Source organism: Tamandua tetradactyla, chromosome 7, assembly GCF_023851605.1.
Source record: "Tamandua tetradactyla isolate mTamTet1 chromosome 7, mTamTet1.pri, whole genome shotgun sequence".
NCBI classification, from domain to species: domain Eukaryota; kingdom Metazoa; phylum Chordata; class Mammalia; order Pilosa; family Myrmecophagidae; genus Tamandua; species Tamandua tetradactyla.
In genome coordinates this window covers 101,723,319-101,741,597 of record NC_135333.1, presented here as the reverse complement: position 1 = coordinate 101,741,597, position 18,279 = coordinate 101,723,319, and the positions used below count along the sequence as shown (strand labels likewise).

The window sequence follows — 18,279 nt, the reverse complement described above, 5'->3', positions numbered from 1 at the left end:
TTAAAAAAAATAAGCCAGTCAACCTTATGTGCACATGCACACACACACACACACACACACACACACACACACACACACACACACAAGAGTCTTCAGTGAAGTTTTTATGCTGGCAACATATAACTTTTATAACCAGCAAAATCAGTAAAGGTATTTTCATTTTGCAAAAACCAAACAAACAACTGATTGAACAAACAAAAACCAAACAACCTTTTAAAATGTGATTGGTTTTACAATTGTGGCTTATTACTGACTTTCTTCATTTTGCATTCTATTCTCAGGGAAGGTTTGTGGTTCAGCTTCTCCCTTAGTCACAAGTCACGCTCTTTTCTCTCAAATTCCAGTTGATAAACAAACAAAGATGGCACTCCTCATTTCAGGCAACCTCTGTTGTCTAATAACTATACTCATCTTTAAAGCTTAGTTTTTTGTATATTTTTTTAATTGTTGTGTTTGCCTCATAGACATAAACTCAGGGCTAAGCAGAAGAGCCTGGGTTCTCAGGGATCCTACCGTCAATCTCTTGAACTAAGACAGAAGTTCTCGATCTTTTTTGACACCTCCACAGACAATATATTACTGTGTACCTGTGCATGTGAAGCCATGCAGTTTCAGAAACTTCTCCAGTCTCTCCAATTCTAGGAATCGTATTAGAATGGAAATGAATATTATTATAGCGATGACCTTTTAATTTCTTTAAAATTGTTAAAGAATTTCATTAGAAAATATCAGAACTTTATTGCCAAACTGTTAAAAGTATTGTTAAAGTACTCATGTCACTTTACAAGTGATGCCAGTGAACTGCATTTCTAAAGGATGGAACTTTGTTATTGTATCAAAGAGTCATCTAAACCTGGGTCATTCTTCCAGATAGTAGGGAAAACATTTCAGGAAAAATGGTGTGACTTTTGTGGTGAAGTAGGAGGAGGTGCTCCTTGTACTGGTGTCTCCATGTAAGCTTAAAATAGGAAGGAATTTTTAAAAGAGATGTACCCAGTAAATGGTAGGCAGCTAGTAGATTGCAAGGCATTTGCTTTTGCACTCCACAGAAACTGGGTCTAATTCCTCGTTCTTCCATAAGAACTGTCTTGCAAAATTGTAAATTTCAGTTTGCAGACTTGTTATAAACACCAGCATTTACTGAGCATCTACTGCATGCTAATATGCTTAAAAGGCTGTGAAACCAGTATGAAAAAACACTTTATTCAAGAACTGTGACACAGGTGAATTTATTCATTCTCAGACTAGTTATTGAGTGCTTATTACCTGCCAGACTTCTAGAACTAGGGATGCAGTGACGAAGACAACAAATAAAAGTGCCTGCCCTTTCTGAGCTTACGATTTAGAGGTGAAGTTTAATTTCTAGTGATGGAGTTTATATTCTAGCAAAATGGTGATTTACAGCATGGAGCGTTTTTAGAGTGCCTGATTTAGTTTTCTATTTATTCAAAAATACATTTTGCATCCCTTTTACAAGCAGACCGATTCTAGTCAATCTTTTTGATGATCCATCCAGTTGAAGAATTTAAAACATAATGCCTTAGGATTGGAAGGGACCTGAATTGTTATAATTGTTTTAACTTCATTTTACAGATGGAAATAAAACTGAAACCTAACTGTGTTTACTGCTGTATTACTGAGAGATGTAACTATCTCTTATATAACTATAAGGCTGAGAAAACTAGGCCTTAGATCCATGCTTTCCTCAATCATAGTCTCGCCTTCTAGGGTGAAACAGTCTGAGTTGAGAGAAGCAACACTTGCAAAAAGAAAAAATGGTGCTACAAGTTCAGAGACCGCTGTAAATTGGACTGATATGGTTAATCAGAAAGCATAGCTTAGTGGGAGACTAATAGGATATCTGAGTGCTAAACTTGAAAAATTCATTAAAGAGAAGCCATTTAACCCAGGCCCTAAACTCCTTGTCTTTAAAACGAAGGTATGCAACTAGATGGTGAGAACTAACATTTCATAGCACTTTGAGCTCTTTAAAGTATGCATCTATGTAAAAAGATTTGCAAAGTGCCTGGCAACGTGGTGCTCAAAATTGTTTTGTTTTTTTTTAAATAATTTTTAATCCCACAATAACCTCATAAATATAGCTGTCATTTTGCAGATGCAGTTGAGAATTACAGAAATTAATCAAGTTTTCCAAGGCTCATTGGTTAAGGAACAGTGAACCAAGCCGAGAACCCAGGACTCTGTACTGTTCTGTGTATGTGTGAGAGGGCACGCCAGCGTGTTTCTTCTATATTAAGACCCTACTAACTATAATATTATTTCATATATTTATAATCATTTTATATAATATTATCCTATTGAAGTGAACCTAGAAAAATGGGCAGAAATAGCACAGGCACAGAGGAAAGAAGGAAATATTCAGTGTAGACGTAAAATGTGCACGAAGGGAGAGTTTTGGGAAGGGAAATATTGAATATAACCTATCAGTGTTTGCTAGAAGGCAACTTCTCTGAAGAAAGATGGGGAGTTAAGGGAAATTTGAGAAAGGCCTGGCAGAGTTTGGAACCTGTTAGGTTTTTGAGCAGAGCTGTGGCACAATTTTAATAGCCTTTTTTTTTTTTTTTTTTTCATGGGCAGGCACCAGGAATCTAACCAGGTCTCCGGCATGGCAGGCGAGAACCCTGCTGCTGAGCCACCGTGGGCCGCCTTGTTAACAGCCTTTTATAATTAATCTGGTTGTGATTTACTGAATACATGGGATGGCAGGGCTAGAGCTTTAGAGACCGCTAGTTAAACAGCTGTTGCTCGAATCTATCTTGTTTTCACAAGGTGAAAAGGTCCTTCAGTATTTGAGGTAATGAGACTCTGGGAGAATACGTGAACAGGCAACATCGTTCCCTTCTTAGGCAACAACGTTCCAGGCATATTATTATCTTAAAACATGGCTTATAAGTATTCGTTTTCTTTTAAGAGCATCTCCTGCAGAGGTCTCTACGGCCAAAGAAGCGCGTTTGGAATCAAAACAGGTTAGAGTCCTGTTTTTGCCATTTTCTAATTATGTAACCTAGAGGACGTCACCAAACCTCTCCTGAACCTCGGTTTCTTCCTTTAAACTAAGAGCAACAATCCTTACGAGCATTTGCGTAGATTAAACCAGACTGTTTTTAAGACACCTAGCAATGGCGCTCACTGTTGGTTCCTGCCTGCCTTCAGGTATCCTTTGGGGAGGGGTGTTGAGTGGCTAAGGGCCGCCCGGCAGGGCACTCGTGGTCCCGAGCCGGGCTGACCTCGAGAAGGCTAGCCCCACCTTTGACCAGGCTTTGAGCGGGATGACGGAACATCTCCTCTGGCCGGCTGGACAGACGCTTCAAAGGGTCAGAGGGGATCTACATCACGCGACATCCACAGCCAGCCGGGATGCCGAAGGGAAGCGCCTGGAACAGGACCGAGAAGCTGCGACGCCGCCTAAAGCTGCGGCGGCCGCCCCCGCAACGCCCGCAGCCAGCGAACTCGCCGCGGGTGCTGGGCCGCGCTGGCAGCGTTTGAAGTCTCCGGCGCGGCCTCTGGTTGGCGCGCGCGGGTCACGTGCTCCCAGGCAGGAGTTTCCCCGACAGCTGGAGGCTGCGTGGGATCCGGCGGCAGCTTCCCAGCTCGGCGGTGCGGCCTTCCCCGCCCCCTCCCTCCTCCCTTCCCCGCCCGCTTCCGCCCGGCTTATTATCTTTCTTATTGATAAACAGAGCTGCCGCGGCGGCGACTCTCGGCGTGCACTGATAGCCAAGCCATGGGAGACAAGAAGAGCCCCACCAGGTAAGAGCGCCAAGGCCCCGGGGCCCGGATTGTGCCGGCGGCAGCGCCCTCGTGCCGGGCTGGGGCGGGCCCCCTCGTTCGCCGCCCGGGCACCCGGACGAGAACGGGGGCGGCGCCGCTGCTCCACGAGCGCTGGCGCGTGAGGGGCTGGCGCCGGCCGCCCCACAATGGAGCCGCGATGGCGGCGGCGGCCGGAGAGGCAACCCCCTGTGTCAGCGGCGGCGGCTGCAGCGGCGCTCGCGCCTTCCCGGCTCTTGACTCCCACTCCTCTTCCCTCTCGGAGCCGAAGCGCTGCGCGCCGCTGGCGGGCGGGCTGGGGGGGTCGCAGAATTGGGGCCGGGGGGCGGGGCGGGGGCGGCCGCGGAGCGGGGGCGGCGGGCGCGGCCTGTTGGTGACCCTGCGCCGCGTCGTGTCCGGGTTGTGTCCTGCAGGCCGAAGCGGCAGCCGAAGCCGTCCTCGGATGAGGGTTACTGGGACTGTAGCGTCTGCACCTTCCGGAACAGTGCCGAGGCCTTCAAGTGCATGATGTGCGATGTGCGGAAGGGCACCTCCACCCGGTGAGTCCTGCCCCGCGCGCGGCCGGCTGACTGATCGCGGCGCAGAGGACGACCCTGCGGCTGCCGCCCCTTCCCGTGACATTCGCAGACCGGGCAAGAGGAGGCGAGACTGAGGTGGTGGCCGCGATAGGAATTGGGTCAGATTGATCGCGACCCAAGTGATGGTTTGCGGTGTGGGGTAATTGAAGAGGCTGCAACGTTTTTTATTGCCAAGAGAGAATAAATTATTTAAGCGAGACATTAGCTACTGCGATTTAATTCGTATCGCAGAGTGTAATGCCCTCCTCCCTTCCCCCGGATATAATAATGTTGGCCGCATTGTTGTGTTAGTGTGTGGGGATCAAGGAAAAACCATGAAATCCAATTTAGGAGCAAAGGGTGTAATTTAATTTCGTTCCTTAAGAAAAAAAAAGTGTCTGATTGTAGAATGCACAGTAGATCAGATTTCTTTTTTTATAAATGAGTGCCTGGAAGGGTCAGATCAAGGTTTGTTTGGTGTTTTTATTCCACTTCTCTAATATTTTATAGATAAGTAGTTGGAGCTGAGCCAATCAATAGAAACGCATTTTTACTGAAATTATCTGAATATCTTTACTTCGATTAAATGGCAATCAATTAGACGTTAAAATGAGATGAAATGTTCTCTGCCTGTTTTCAGTTTTAACGCTGTTTTGTAGGCTTACAATGTAATAATTCTGTCTTTTAAAAAGCTACATAAGTGAATTAAGTGGATAAAGAAAATCATCCGGGGTAGTCAGTTAATGACATTCTTGTCACCAGCTCTTACTTACAAAGTTCCTTTGCTTTTACAGAAAGGTTGCCTTTCAATTAATTCAGTTTAATTCAGTCCTCTGATTTATGGCTTAATATTTAGATAATATTTGTATTTTGATTTCAGTCTGTTAGTGATTAAATTATCACAGTAATAAATATACTAATGCTGCAAAAAAGAGGGCCTAAATAATGTTGACATTGGATTTAAATATTCAATCAGGATTAGATTCTAAAAATGAGATATCCAGATTTTTTTTTTTTTTCTGCACGTGGGCAGGCACCAGGAATCGAACCTGTGTGTCTGATATGGCAGGCAAGAAATCTGCCTGCTGAGCCACCCTTGGCCTGCCTGATACCCTGATTTTTAAACACCGTTTATAGCATTTTATTAAAAAATTCTAACGTGGAGATAAATGTTTAAATTTTAAACATGTTTAAACAAAAGTTTAGATTTTTAAGGTTTTTCTCAGTGAAGTTAACTTTTTTTATGTGCCTTTTTTGTAAATCATGAAATGCTTTTTGCATATTCCTTTTACAGTGGATACAGTATATTTAACATTTTCACGATATCCTTTATAAAGGACACTTTCAAATATCTACTGCTAAATTTAAGGAACTAAAACAACAGAAAAGTTCAAAAATAGAAAAGTACCAATTTGCTAAAATGAACATAGTAACCACTTTTGGACCCGTGATTTAAGTATTTTGAAAAGTAGAGTATCTCTATGGGTAAATAGGTTGGAGTTAGCTTAGATTATATTTGTATATCTATGAAAGCATTTTATACTATTTTAAATGCTTATAAGCAATTCTTAGAAAAAAAATTTTTTTTGGAGGCAGGAATTTTAAAGTGGAAACAATTATTATAATCTTAATCTCTGGTACTATATTGTTGCTTTTTGTTGTTCCCTCTCTATTTTCTTTTAGCCATTAGAAAAATACTGAAACTAGAAGAGCCTATATGTTTATTTGCAGGGACAGCAAGGAAGGGGGGAAGCTGGTGTCCTACTACTCCACAGCCAGTCTTGGGGTTAGAGAAACCCTGAGAAATAGAGTAGGTGGTGGCAGCTCAGAAGAGAAGAAACAGGCTGAATACCTGGCACCTGGAAGAAGAAGGAATATAGTGCACAGGGAAGTTGGCCCAGGACAGAGAAGTGGGCCTAGTTTAAAAGAGGCATGAGGCCCACATGAGGGCCCCTGACATTTTTTTACCGGTACTTCTGAGCTCTTGTAGATCCAATTTTTAGTGGTCGAAACATTACTTGAGGAGGACTCAGAGAAGCATTGTCATTTGGATTGAAACTGAAGAGGCTCTGGGCAACTCACCAGAAGTCTAAGGGACACTCTGTTCCTAAAAGTAAGTGTTCTTCTACACTGCGATCCTCTCAGCTTCTTCCTTCCTCTCTTGAATTGTCTCTTCTCTTTTGATTTTGGCCCTAAGTTAAACCTATGAGCTCTAATTTCTTTATTATCTTTTATTTTCCTACTGTTGTTTCTGAAATTTAGAGTGGAATCCATGTTTGGATGGAACAATAGAACAGGACATTGTTAATAGGACAGATATTGATTGTACCACAAAATATTTTCCTCTCTGGTGATACTAGGAAACAGGATTGTAGCATACATTGAGAAGCAAAAGTTGGAGTGGTTGGAATAAATAATTCTCTACTGACATTAATTAGTAATTAGGTTAATTTGAAGGGAACGGCTGCATAGTACCAAAGCAAGGATTAGGTAGCTGCAGTACAGAAGGATGTAGTTTGCTAATGATTTGTGTGACTGACACACAGGATTTGAATCCCTTGGGTCAACCTGACCTTTAAACTGATTCTGTCTCAGTCTCCAAAAGTGAGGCCAAGTCTAAGCCATCCTAGACATTTGAAAATCTTTTCTTTAAATCTCTAGAGAAAAATGAATTCATCATTCCCCATCAAAGTCTTTATTGACCTTTTGTTTTTAAGAATATCTGGCTCAAATCCTTTTAAACAGAAGATCATTTCCTTTGTCTATATCCCTGGTAGGTCATGTTCAGAATAACAGTATATGGAATGAAATGAGCTTGCATTCATAGTATGTATTTCAAAATAAAATGTGATTCGATTCCTTAACCAATAAATTGATGTTATATTCTTTATATTTATGTGCCTATGATTGAATTTCAATTTTTGTGCTTGCTGGGCTTAATGAGTTTATTTGATCTGTTAAACTTTTTATGAAACCAGAACCTCAATAACTAGATAGCTCAAATACCTGATGTTTTCTGCATCGTGCTTTTGTGAGAGAAATGTGATAAATATCAAACTGACAGAAAAAAGTAAAAAAGAAAAATCTGTGGTCCTAAATGATTGTCATGGGTGCTACAAATCTTAATTTCTTATACGGTAATCAGTGTCATAGATGTAAACCTAAGGAACATTGGGAAATGAACCATTCTGAATTATCAGAGAAAAAGAAATACTTAGCAAGGACAGTAATCATGTATGGTGATTGCTTTAGACTAGTATCTTATTATCAGTTCGTTGTATATAATTGGAAAATCATTTCATTGCTTAATTCAGGTAACATGCATTTGAAAATGAAAGTGATAAAGTTATTTGGTTTGGTTTTGAACTATGGTCAAAGTAAGAACCTATAAAATAAAATGCCTGGTACATAATAGGCTTGCAAGTATGATTTCCTCTTTGCCTGTTTTCTTGGGGCAAATTTTCCTTTAGATTCCTCATAGGTGATATTTTAGAGAACTGTGAAAAGGTTTCATACAGTAGAAAGAGCAGTAGATATTGGATGAAGGAGTCTGGGAACCTGGGTTCGTATCTCATTTCAACCCCTTCGACATTTAGTATTCGGCAAATGTTTATTGAGTATTTTACTTTTTCAAGGCCTGAGCTAGGTACTAGACATTTAATGGTGAGCAAGATAGATATTTCTTTGTTTCTTCTGTAAAATTTTAGAGTCTTGTCAAATCAGCAACACTTAGAACTGAACCAAATTCTGTATATGAGGTAGTATTAATAAATCTTTCCTTTATGTGTCAGCCAAAGAGGTGAAATTTCTGCATTAAAAAAAATTTGTTTACTCTAAATACAGTGTTATGGTTAGGATGTGATTGTTGCTAAAAGGAATGAATTATTTCAGTTTCTATGAAATGGGAGTAAACTATATAGAATTCACATTTTGAAGAAACCTCAAAGAAACCAACTATATCGAATTTCTTCAATGTTGTTCACGTCATGATTGCTTTCTGTCTTCAACTTGGAGGCTTGGTACAGAATTGATTCTGTTAGACTCTGGGTGTGAATATGGGAGAAAAATTGAGGACCATTTAAATAAAGTTCATTTTTCAGAAATATGAAGTTTCTGATCCTCCCTTACTTGCTCTTAGGATCCTCGCTGGGTACCACATATTGTTGTTCAGAGACTGTTTTAGAGTACTCACATCTGTTCATTTTTTTTTTACATGAGCAGGCACTGGTGATTGAACTTGGGTCACTGGCATGGCAGATGAGAACTCTGCCACTGAGCTATCGTGGCCCACCCTGTTCGTTTTTTATTGAGTGATTTTGAAGTTAATAAGTGTTTGGATAGAGTCTACGGAAGTGGTTCTCAGAGTGTGGTCTGAGGAACCCTGGGGTGTCCATAAGATCTTTTAGGCTGTGAGGTCTCAGTTTTTCCAAATATTGCTGAGATATTATTTGCTGCTTTTCAGAGTTGACGTTTGTACTAATGGTGTAGAAGCAGTGGTGGCATGTTGGCATGAATCAAAGTAGCGACACCAAATTGCTTTATTCAGTGTATTTTTTACCACTGTGCCCTTACAGTAAAAATAGTGTCAATTTCAATTAATATTCTTGATAAAGCAGTAAAAGTTAACTAATATTATTAAATCTCATGTTGCTTTTAATAGTCTTTCTGATGAAATGGGGAGTACACATAAATACACAAAGCACTTCTGCTGCATACCAAAGTGATTGAATGAAGAAAAAGCTGTTATGCAATTATCTGAGTTGTGAGCAGAGCTTGCTGCTTTTTCATAAAATGTCATTTTAACTGAAAGAATGACTGATAAACTGTGGCTATTCAGACTTAGGTATTTAGCAGATATTTTCTCAAAAGCAAACACAGTGACCCTGTCACTTCAAGGAGAATAATCGATGATATTTGTTGCTAATGATAAAAATCGAGCTTTCAAATGGAAATTAGGGTTTTGGAGAACTTGTACTGTGAGCTTGAAAGCTAAGAGCTATCAGTACTTTAAAGACTTTCCTGATGTGATTGGTGGTGATATTAATGAATGTGGTTTTTTTATTCATTAATTGTTAAACAGATTTGGAGTATCTCCATAACTCAGTGAACCAGTATTTTCCCAATAGTCAATGCATGGTGTTACTAAACCATACATGGATAATTCATTCAAAGCAAATTAAGCCAGTGGATTTTAAGGGAAGACAGTATGGAAAGTTGTGCGTCAGATTCCACATTGCAGTTAAACTTTGAGAAACAAACATATACTTATGGCTTTAGGTGGTATCAAAAAAGAATATCTGTAATTACCTGAAAAGACTAATAAAATGCTCATCCCTTTTTCAACTACATATCTGTGGGAGTTCAGATTTTCTTCATGTTCTCAAACCAAAACAACATACTGCAGCAGATTGAATCCTGAAACAGATAATGAGAATCCAGATGTCTTCTACTGAGCATGGTGTTAGAAATTTGCAAAAAATACACTCTTCACACTAGCTTTGCTTTGAAAAATACAAATAAATGTTATTTATATTAATATGTAATGAGTTTATTGTTTAAGTTGAAATAATAAGTATATATTTAAATTTTTTTCAGTTTTAGTTTCTCATATAGTAAAACCCACATAAACAAGAGCTCTTTGGCGGTGGGGGGGGGGGGGTGTCTATAAGTTCTTTAAGAGATTCTGAGACCAGAAAATGTGTTAACCATTGGTCTAGAGTTTTACTATCTTGAGTTTCTAAGAATAAATTTATATCAGGAGGCATTCCTTTTCTTTCTTTATTCTGTATTATAGAGTGAGTTCTCAAACAGTGACCTAGCTGCAAAACTCAGTGGTCTAATCTAAGTCTTTTGTTGGTGTGAACTCTGCAGCATTTGATTCAGTTTTTAAACTCTCCGTCTTTGACTTTCCACACTATTTTTTCCTAGTTTTCTTTGTACATCTCTGAAATCAACTTCTGCCTCCCCAAACCTGGTTTTCTGTATTCCTTAGTTTGTGCATGGTATAAACTCATTTCAGGAACCCAACCTAGAAACTATCATTGTTTTAACATTTCAACTTTGTTTTTAACCCACTGTTTTTACTCATATCCAGTCTTTTTCTGGAATGTTTCTCAAATTTGTCCCCTTTTTCTAATTTATATAGCTGTAGTTCAGAAGCCCTTATTTCTCTAATGGGTCATTAGACAAATGGTCTTCCCTCCTGTACAGTTCTGCTACTATTATTTTCATTATTTTTCTCAAAGATGTCTGGTTATGTTGGCCTCTATATTTAAAAGAAAATTGAAGCATCTCTAGTGATTACTGAAAAGAGGACAAGCTCCTGAGCATGGTAGTCAAGGCTCTAATAATCTATCCCCAAACTACTTTCATTTCCTGCTATGTATCCCAACCAGTCCTATCCTGTATTTGCACTGAACAGATTTTCTCAGATGGTATTTCTGAAAGAAACTCTCTGGGATTACCTCCACCCTCCTCCAGCAAGTAATTTTCTCAGATGGTATTTCTGAAAGAAATTCTCTGGGATTACCTCCACCCTCTCCCAGCTATCATTGATTTTATTCTATCTATATCTACATATCAGTATCTATATGTAATTATTAGAAAATTACCATATTGTATTTTAACTGTCTAGATCTTTATGTGTTCTATAGGCAGAGAAGGGATTGTCTTATTCACTTTGTTATCTCCAGAAGCTAGTAAAGTACCTGGAATATTAAAAGTATTTAATTTTTTTGAATGGCTGTTCCTTCAGATTTGGCTATTGCTGTATGACACTTGGCATAGCTATTTCAAGAATTTAAAAAATTGTATGTATAAAAGATTATTAGAGTATTTTGCCTGTAAGTTGTGGGTATATGTTAATTGTTTTAGCATTATTTCATAGAATTATGAGAATATCGTAGTATTTTTTATGTCTCTCCTTACATATATGTATTTCTATCTACACACACACACAGAAAGGCAGATAAATATATCTTGTTCACTTTTTCCCCCCATTGGTCGGGAATTGATATCTTAGTATTCTTTTTTATTAAATTTTTATTGACAAAATATATCAACATACAAACATAAACATTCTTAACATATGAATATTCCATTCTTGGTGTATAATCAGTGACTCACAGTATCATCACATAGTTGTATATTCACCACCATGATCATTTCTTAGAACATTTGCATCAGTCCAGAAAAAGAAATACAAAAAAAAAAAAAACCTCATACATACCATACCCCTCCCCCTCCCTCTCAATGACTACTAGTATTTCCATCTACCCAATATATTTTTCTTTTCTTTCTTTTTTTTTGCATGTGCAGGCACTGGGAATCAAACCGGGATTCTGGCATGATAGGCGAGAATTCTGCCACTGAGCCACCCTTGCACCGCCCTACCCAATATATTTCAACCTTTGTTCCTCCTATTTTTTTTTCTATACCCCTTAGCACTGGCTTTCATTGATCACTGGTATTTCAATCTACTTAATTTATTTTATTTTTTAAACTTTTTTATCATATAGTATAACATATATACAAAGCAAAGAAATAAAACAATAGTTTTCAAAACACTCTTCAACAAGCAGTTACAGGACAGATCCCAGAGTTTGTTATGGACTATCATATGATCCTCTCATATTTTTCTTTCTAGCTGCTCCAGAATATTGGAGGTTATAGGGCTTAAATATTTTTTTATCATCACAATTGGCTTTTTTCCTTCTTTTTTTTTGTGAAAAATAGCATATGTGCAAAGCTATAAATTTCAAAACACAGCACCACAATTAATTGTCGAGCATATTTTCAGAGTTTGGATGGGTTACAATTTCACAATTTTAGGTTTTTACTTCTAGCTGCTCTAAATACTGGAGACTAAAAGATATCAATTTAATGATTCAGTGTTCTTATTCATTTGTTAAATCCTGTTTTTGTATTACTCCACCCTCACCTTTGATCTTTCCATCCCTCTCTTTAGGGGAGTTTGGGCTATGGTGATTCTAAATTTTTCATATTGGAAGGGTCTGTCACTATTATGGGGTAGGGAGATGGAACTGTCTGATGTTCTGGAGAGTCTGGGCTAGGTTTTAGGACTTATTTGGACCAGGGACCCATTTGGACGTTGTAGGTTTCTGGAAAGTTACTCCAGTTCATGGAACCCTTGTGGAATCTTATATATTGCCCTCTGTGTTCTTTAGGATTGGCTGGAATGGTCCTGGTTGGGGTTTAGCAGGTTATGATAGGTAGCAAGGTCTAACTAAAAGTTGCGTAAGAGCAACCTCCAAAGGAGCCTTTTGACTATCTGAACTTTTCTGCTGCTAATATTTTATTAATTCTTTTCCGCATTTTGGTAAGGATGGAATTGTTGATCCCAGGGTGCCAGGTCTGAATTCATCCCTGGGAGTCCTCTCCCACGACGCCAAGGAGACTTTCATCCCTGGGTGTCGTATCCCACGTAGTGGGAAGAGTAATGATTTCACTTACAGAGTTGGGCTTAGAGAGATGGAGGCCACATCTGAGCAACAACAGAGGTCCTCCAGAAGTAACTCTTATGCATGCCTATAGGTAGTCTAAGCTTCTCCGCTACCTACATAAGCTTCAAAGAACAAGCCTCCTGATCAAGGGCATGGCCTATTGATTTGGGTGTCCCTAAAATTGACACAGTATTGGGATTCCTTGATATAAGATTTAATAGTTCCATATTTTTCCCCCATCCCTCAGGGGACTTTGCCAATTCTTTTTTTTCATTTTTATTAATAAAACCAATCAACAGACAATATGAACATCCTTTTTTCATCACATAGTTGTATATTCATCATCATGATCATTTCTTTTTTTTTTTTTACATGGGCAGGCACCGGGAATCGAACCTGGGTCCTTGGGCATGGCAGGCAAGCATTCTTACCTGCTGAACCACCGTGGCCTGCCCATGATCATTTCTTAGAACAATTGCATCAATTCAGAAAAAGAAATAAAAAGACAACAGAAAAAATTTCATACGTACCATACCCCTTACTCCTCCCTTTCATTGAACACTAGCATTTCAGTCTACTAAATTTATTGTAATATTTGTTCCCATTACTTATTTATTTTTAGTCCATATGTTGTACTCATCTGTCCGTAAGGTAGATAAAAGAAACATCAGATACGAGGTTTTCACAATCACACAGTCACATTGCGAAAGCTACATCATTATACAATCGTCTTCCAGAAACATAGTTACTGGGACACAGCTCTACATTTTCAGGCAGTTCCCTCCAGCCTCTCCATTACGCCTTGACTAACAAGGTGATATCTATTTATTGCATAAGAATAATCTCCAGGATAACCTTTTGACTCTGTGTGGAATCTCTCAGCCATTGCCACTTTATTTTGTCTCATTTTGTTCTTCCCCCTTTTGGTTGAGGTTTCCTCAGTCCCTTGATGCTGAGTCTCAGCTCATTCTAGGATTTTGGTCTCATGTTGGTCTCAGGAAGGTCCACACCCCTGGAAGTCATGTCCCACATAGACATGGGGAGGCTGGTAAGTTTGCTTGTTCTGTTGGCTAGAGAGAGAGGCCACATCTGAGCAACAAAAGAAGTTCTCTTGAGGGTGACTCTTAGGCCTAATTTTTTGACCTATCCTTTGTTGGGTTATGTTTCATATGAATAAACCCCAAGATTGGAGGCTCAGCCTATTGTGTTGGTTGTCCCCACTGCTTGTGAGAATATCAAGAATTCAGCTTGGGGAAGTTGAATTTTCCCCCTTTCTCACCGTTCCCCTAAGGGGACTTTGCAAATACTTTTTTATTCGCTGTTCAAATCACTCTGGGATTTATTGGGGCATCACTCTGGACGAACCAACAAAATCTCATTCCCTACTCAAGGTTCCATGCACTCATGGTGTTCAATTAAGCTGTCTGCATAAATTATATTAGGAAATGCAGTAGTCAAAATATGAATTTTTGTATCAAGTAAACATTGTTTGCTTTAGTCTCACACATAAGTTAAAATTTTAAAATATTAATTATCATCTATTTTCAGCATACTGCAGTAATGACATTCTTTTGTTCTTCCTCATGCAAAAACATGTTTTAAATTTGTACTTTTAGTCACTATCGTTATACACTCTAGGCATTCCTAGATCATACTGTCTCAGTCTTTATCGTCTATCTTTCTTTCTGATTTCATTGTGCCCCCAGCCCTCCTCCCTCTATCATTCTCACATTCAGCTTCGTTCAGTGTTTTAACGTAATTGTATTATGGTTAGGTAGTATTGTGCTATCCATTTCTGAGTTTTTATAATCAGTCCTGTTGCACAATCTGTATCCCTTCAGTTCCAATTACCCAGTATCTTACCCTATTTCTATCTCCTGATGGTCTCTGTTACCAATGAAATTCTCCAAGTTTATTCAGTGATGTCAGTTCATATCAGTGAGACCATGCAGTATTTGTCCTTTTGTTTCTGGGTAATCACACTCAGCATAATGTCCTAAGGTCCATTCATGTTGTTACATACCTCATAACTTTGTTCTGTCTTACACCTGCATAATATTCCATCTTATGTAAATGCCAGTTTGTTTAGCCAACCATCTGTTGATGGACATTTGGCTGCTTACATCTCTTTGTAATTTTAAATAATGCTGCTATAAACATTGGTGTGTAAATGTTCATTTGTGTCCTTACCCTCATGTCCTTTGAGTAAAGACAGCATATAGATGGGTCCTATTTTTTAATCCATTCTGCCAGACTATGTCTTTTGATTGGAGAATTTAATCCATTAACATTCAGTGTTATTACCCCATGGGTAGTACTTCTACTATTTTGCCTTCTGGATTTTATATGTCATACCTAATTTTCCTTCTTTTTACCTTTACTCATAGTCTTCCCCTCTACCCTCTTCTCCACACCTCTCTCTTCTGTCTTCATATCTGTCTCTAGTGCTCCGTTTAGTATTTCTTGCCGAGCTGGTCTGTTGGTCACAAATTCTCTCAGTGATTTTTTTATCTGAAAATGTTTTAATTTCTCCCTCATTTTTGAAGGACAGTTTTGCTGGATATAGAATTCTTGGTTGGCAGTTTTTCTCTTTTAATAATTTAAATATCATCCCACTGTCTTCTCACCTCCATGGTTTCTGCTGAGAGATCTGCACATAGTCTTATTGGGCTTCCCTTGTATGTGATGGATTGCTTTTCTCTTGCTGCTTTCAAGGTTCTCTCTTTCTCTTTGACCTCTGACATTCTGATTAGTAAATGTCTTGGAGTACGTCTACTTGGATCTATTCTCTTTGGGGTACGCTACACTTCTTGGATATGTAATTTTAAGTCTTTCATAACAGTTGGGAAATTTTCAGTGATAATTTCCTCCATTAGTTTTTCTCCTCCTTTTCCCTTCTCTTCTCCTTCTGGGACACCCATAACACGTATATTCACACGCTTCATATTGTCTTTCAATTCCTTGAATCCCTGCTCATATTTTTCCATTTTTTTCCCTATATTTTCTTTTTCTTGACGCGTTTCAGATGTTCCATCCTCCAGTTCACTAATCCTATTATGTTCTGTCTCTCGAAATCTACCATTGTAGGTTTCCATTGTTTTTTTTCGTCTGTTCTGCCTTGCCTTTCATTCCCATAAGTTCTGTGATTTGTGTTTTCAGGTTTTCAGTTTCTTCTTTTTGTTCATTCTTTGCCTTCTTTATATCCTCCCTCAATTCATTGATTTGGTTTTTGATGAGATTTTCGATGTCTGTTCGTATATTCTGAATTAATTGTTTCAGCTCCTGTATGTCATTTGAATTGTTGGTTTGTTCCTTTGACTGGGCCATATCTTCAATTTTCCTAGTGTGATTTGTTATTTTTTGCTGGCGTCTAGGCATTTAATCACCTTAATTAGTTTATTCTGGAGATTACTTGCACTTCTTTTACCTAGGGTTTTCTTGCTGGATGGATTTATTGTCTATCTGTTCTTTGACATTCTGTTCAGCTTTATCTGGACCTGTAGCTTAAGTTTTGTTTAACAGAGGAGAATTTTTCAGTTCTTCTTTCTTGTTTCTCGCCCTGCTTGTGTGATGCCATTTCCCCCCCACACTGAGAAGGGTCTACTTAGATATTATAGACCCCAGCCAGATTTTCCCAGACCAAACTGGCCTCCTGTCAAGAGGAAAGAGTCACCTGCGTCGGTTTCCCTGAGGGTGAGACCCAGTAGGTTTAAAGACTTTGCTGTGAAGTCTCTGGACTCTGTTTTTCTTATCCTGCCCAGTATGTGGTGCCTGTCTGCCTGCAGGTCCCACCAGCGTAAGATGATGTGGTACTTTTAACTTTGGTGGACTCTCCCTGCTGGGGGCGTGGTGGAGACAGGTGAGAGGTTGAAGGCTGGTTTTAATGGCTTCAAATTACCAAGCCCTGGTGCCTGAATTTCTTGAGGGAGAGATTTCACCTGAGTTGGGCTTCACCCCTCCCCTGGGGAAGGCACAGGCTCCAGACAGGCCCCCAAAAAAGCTCACTTCTGCCTATGCCTGGAGCAGTTGCAGCCTGAGAAGTCCTGCTGCTATATCCGAAGGCAGTCAAGGCTTTGTAGAAACACAGCCACAAAAACCTCTGTTTCCTTCTTTTTTTTTTTTTTTCCTCTTTTTCTGTCAGCCCTGCCCCTTGGTGCCAGGGCAAAAATGAGCTACCTCTACTTTGACCAGGTTCACCGAAGCTGGGGGCCTATTTTTAGTGGTCAGAATTTTTAAATTAATTCCACAATTGGCTTTTGATTGTGCTTAGTCCCTGCTGGTTTAAACTCCTTTCCTTTCCCCTCTGGGAAGCAGCCTGTGGGGGAGGGGCGCCGGCTGCTGCAGCTTTGGGAACTCACGGTTCTGGGGGGGCTCCCAGCCAGTCCAGCTGGTCCAGACTAGGGTACGCTGTGTGTCTGGTCACTGATGTGGCCCCACGAGCTGTTCTGTTCTGTTTCTGGTTATTTAGTAGTTTTTCTGGAAGACGACTTGAAATGCGCACATTGTTAAGCCGCCATCTTGACCCATCAGTGAACTTTATTGATAAATGTTGTATGTTCTATTTCACTGATTGGCTGTTCCCCCATCTCTCTCCCTCTTCTCTGGCTTCCCTATTCCCTGAGGTACAACAGTATTAGAGTTAGGCCAGCTGATAACTCAGCAATGGCCTTTAGGTGTTCAAGTGGCAGACTTCATTGTTTTATTTTAGAAAAGTGCCACAGCCACCTCAGCCTTCAGCGACCACCATCCTGATCAGTCAGTAGTCATCAACATCCATCAGAAAGATTATAAAGGTGTCAGAGGGTAGTCCAGTGGTAGGATTTCCGCCTGCTATATGGGAGACCCAGGTTCAGTTCCTGGCCCATTCAACTCCCCCCCAAAACAAACAAGCAAAGAAACAAACAAAAACAAAAATTCAACAAATGGTGCTGCAGTAAGGGGATACTAACATGGAAAAAGAATGAAATGTGACCCCCGCCATACAGAATATAAGGAAAAAAAAGATTATGACTTGTTAAAGGTTCAGATGATGGTTAGCACTTTTTTAGCAATAAAGTAATTTTTAATTAAGGTATATACATTGTTTTATTAGATATAATGCTATTCCACATTTAATAGATTACAGTGTAGTATATACATAACTTCATAACTTTTTTTTGTATACTGTATGGCATGGTCACATTTCATTATTTTTCCATATGAGTATCCAATTATTACAGCACCATTTGTTGAATTTTTGTTTAGTTGTCTGGATTTTGTTTGTTTTGTGTGCTTGTTTTTTGTGAAGTGTATTGGAATTGGACCCGCATCTCCTGCATGACAGGCGAGTATTTTACCAGTGAACCACCATTGCGCCCCCTAGAGACAACTTTTATATGCACTGGGAAACCACAAAATTCGTGTGACTTGCTTTATTGTGACATTTGTTTTATTGTGGTGGTTTGGAACTGAACCGGAAATTTCTCTGAGGTATG

At 39.4% G+C, this 18,279-nt stretch overlaps 1 protein-coding gene across 5 annotated transcripts in view; it reads left to right on the top strand.

Annotated features, from left to right (window-relative positions):
* The first annotated feature begins 3,563 nt into the window (after positions 1-3,563).
* Positions 3,564-18,279, top strand: part of YAF2 (YY1 associated factor 2) — a 125,176-nt gene continuing 110,460 nt past the window's right edge. For 3 of the 5 annotated variants that reach the window (XR_013179661.1, XR_013179660.1, XR_013179662.1), the window contains exons 1-3: positions 3,564-3,768; positions 4,200-4,325; positions 6,075-6,456. Coding sequence is in view for 2 of the 5 variants with exons in the window: in XM_077170588.1 (XP_077026703.1) it covers positions 3,743-3,768; positions 4,200-4,325 (152 nt within the window). In the remaining 3 variants the exon portion in view is untranslated. The remainder of the gene's footprint in view (positions 3,769-4,199; positions 4,326-6,074; positions 6,457-18,279) is intronic. The other 2 variants (XM_077170587.1, XM_077170588.1) reach the window with 2 other exon arrangements.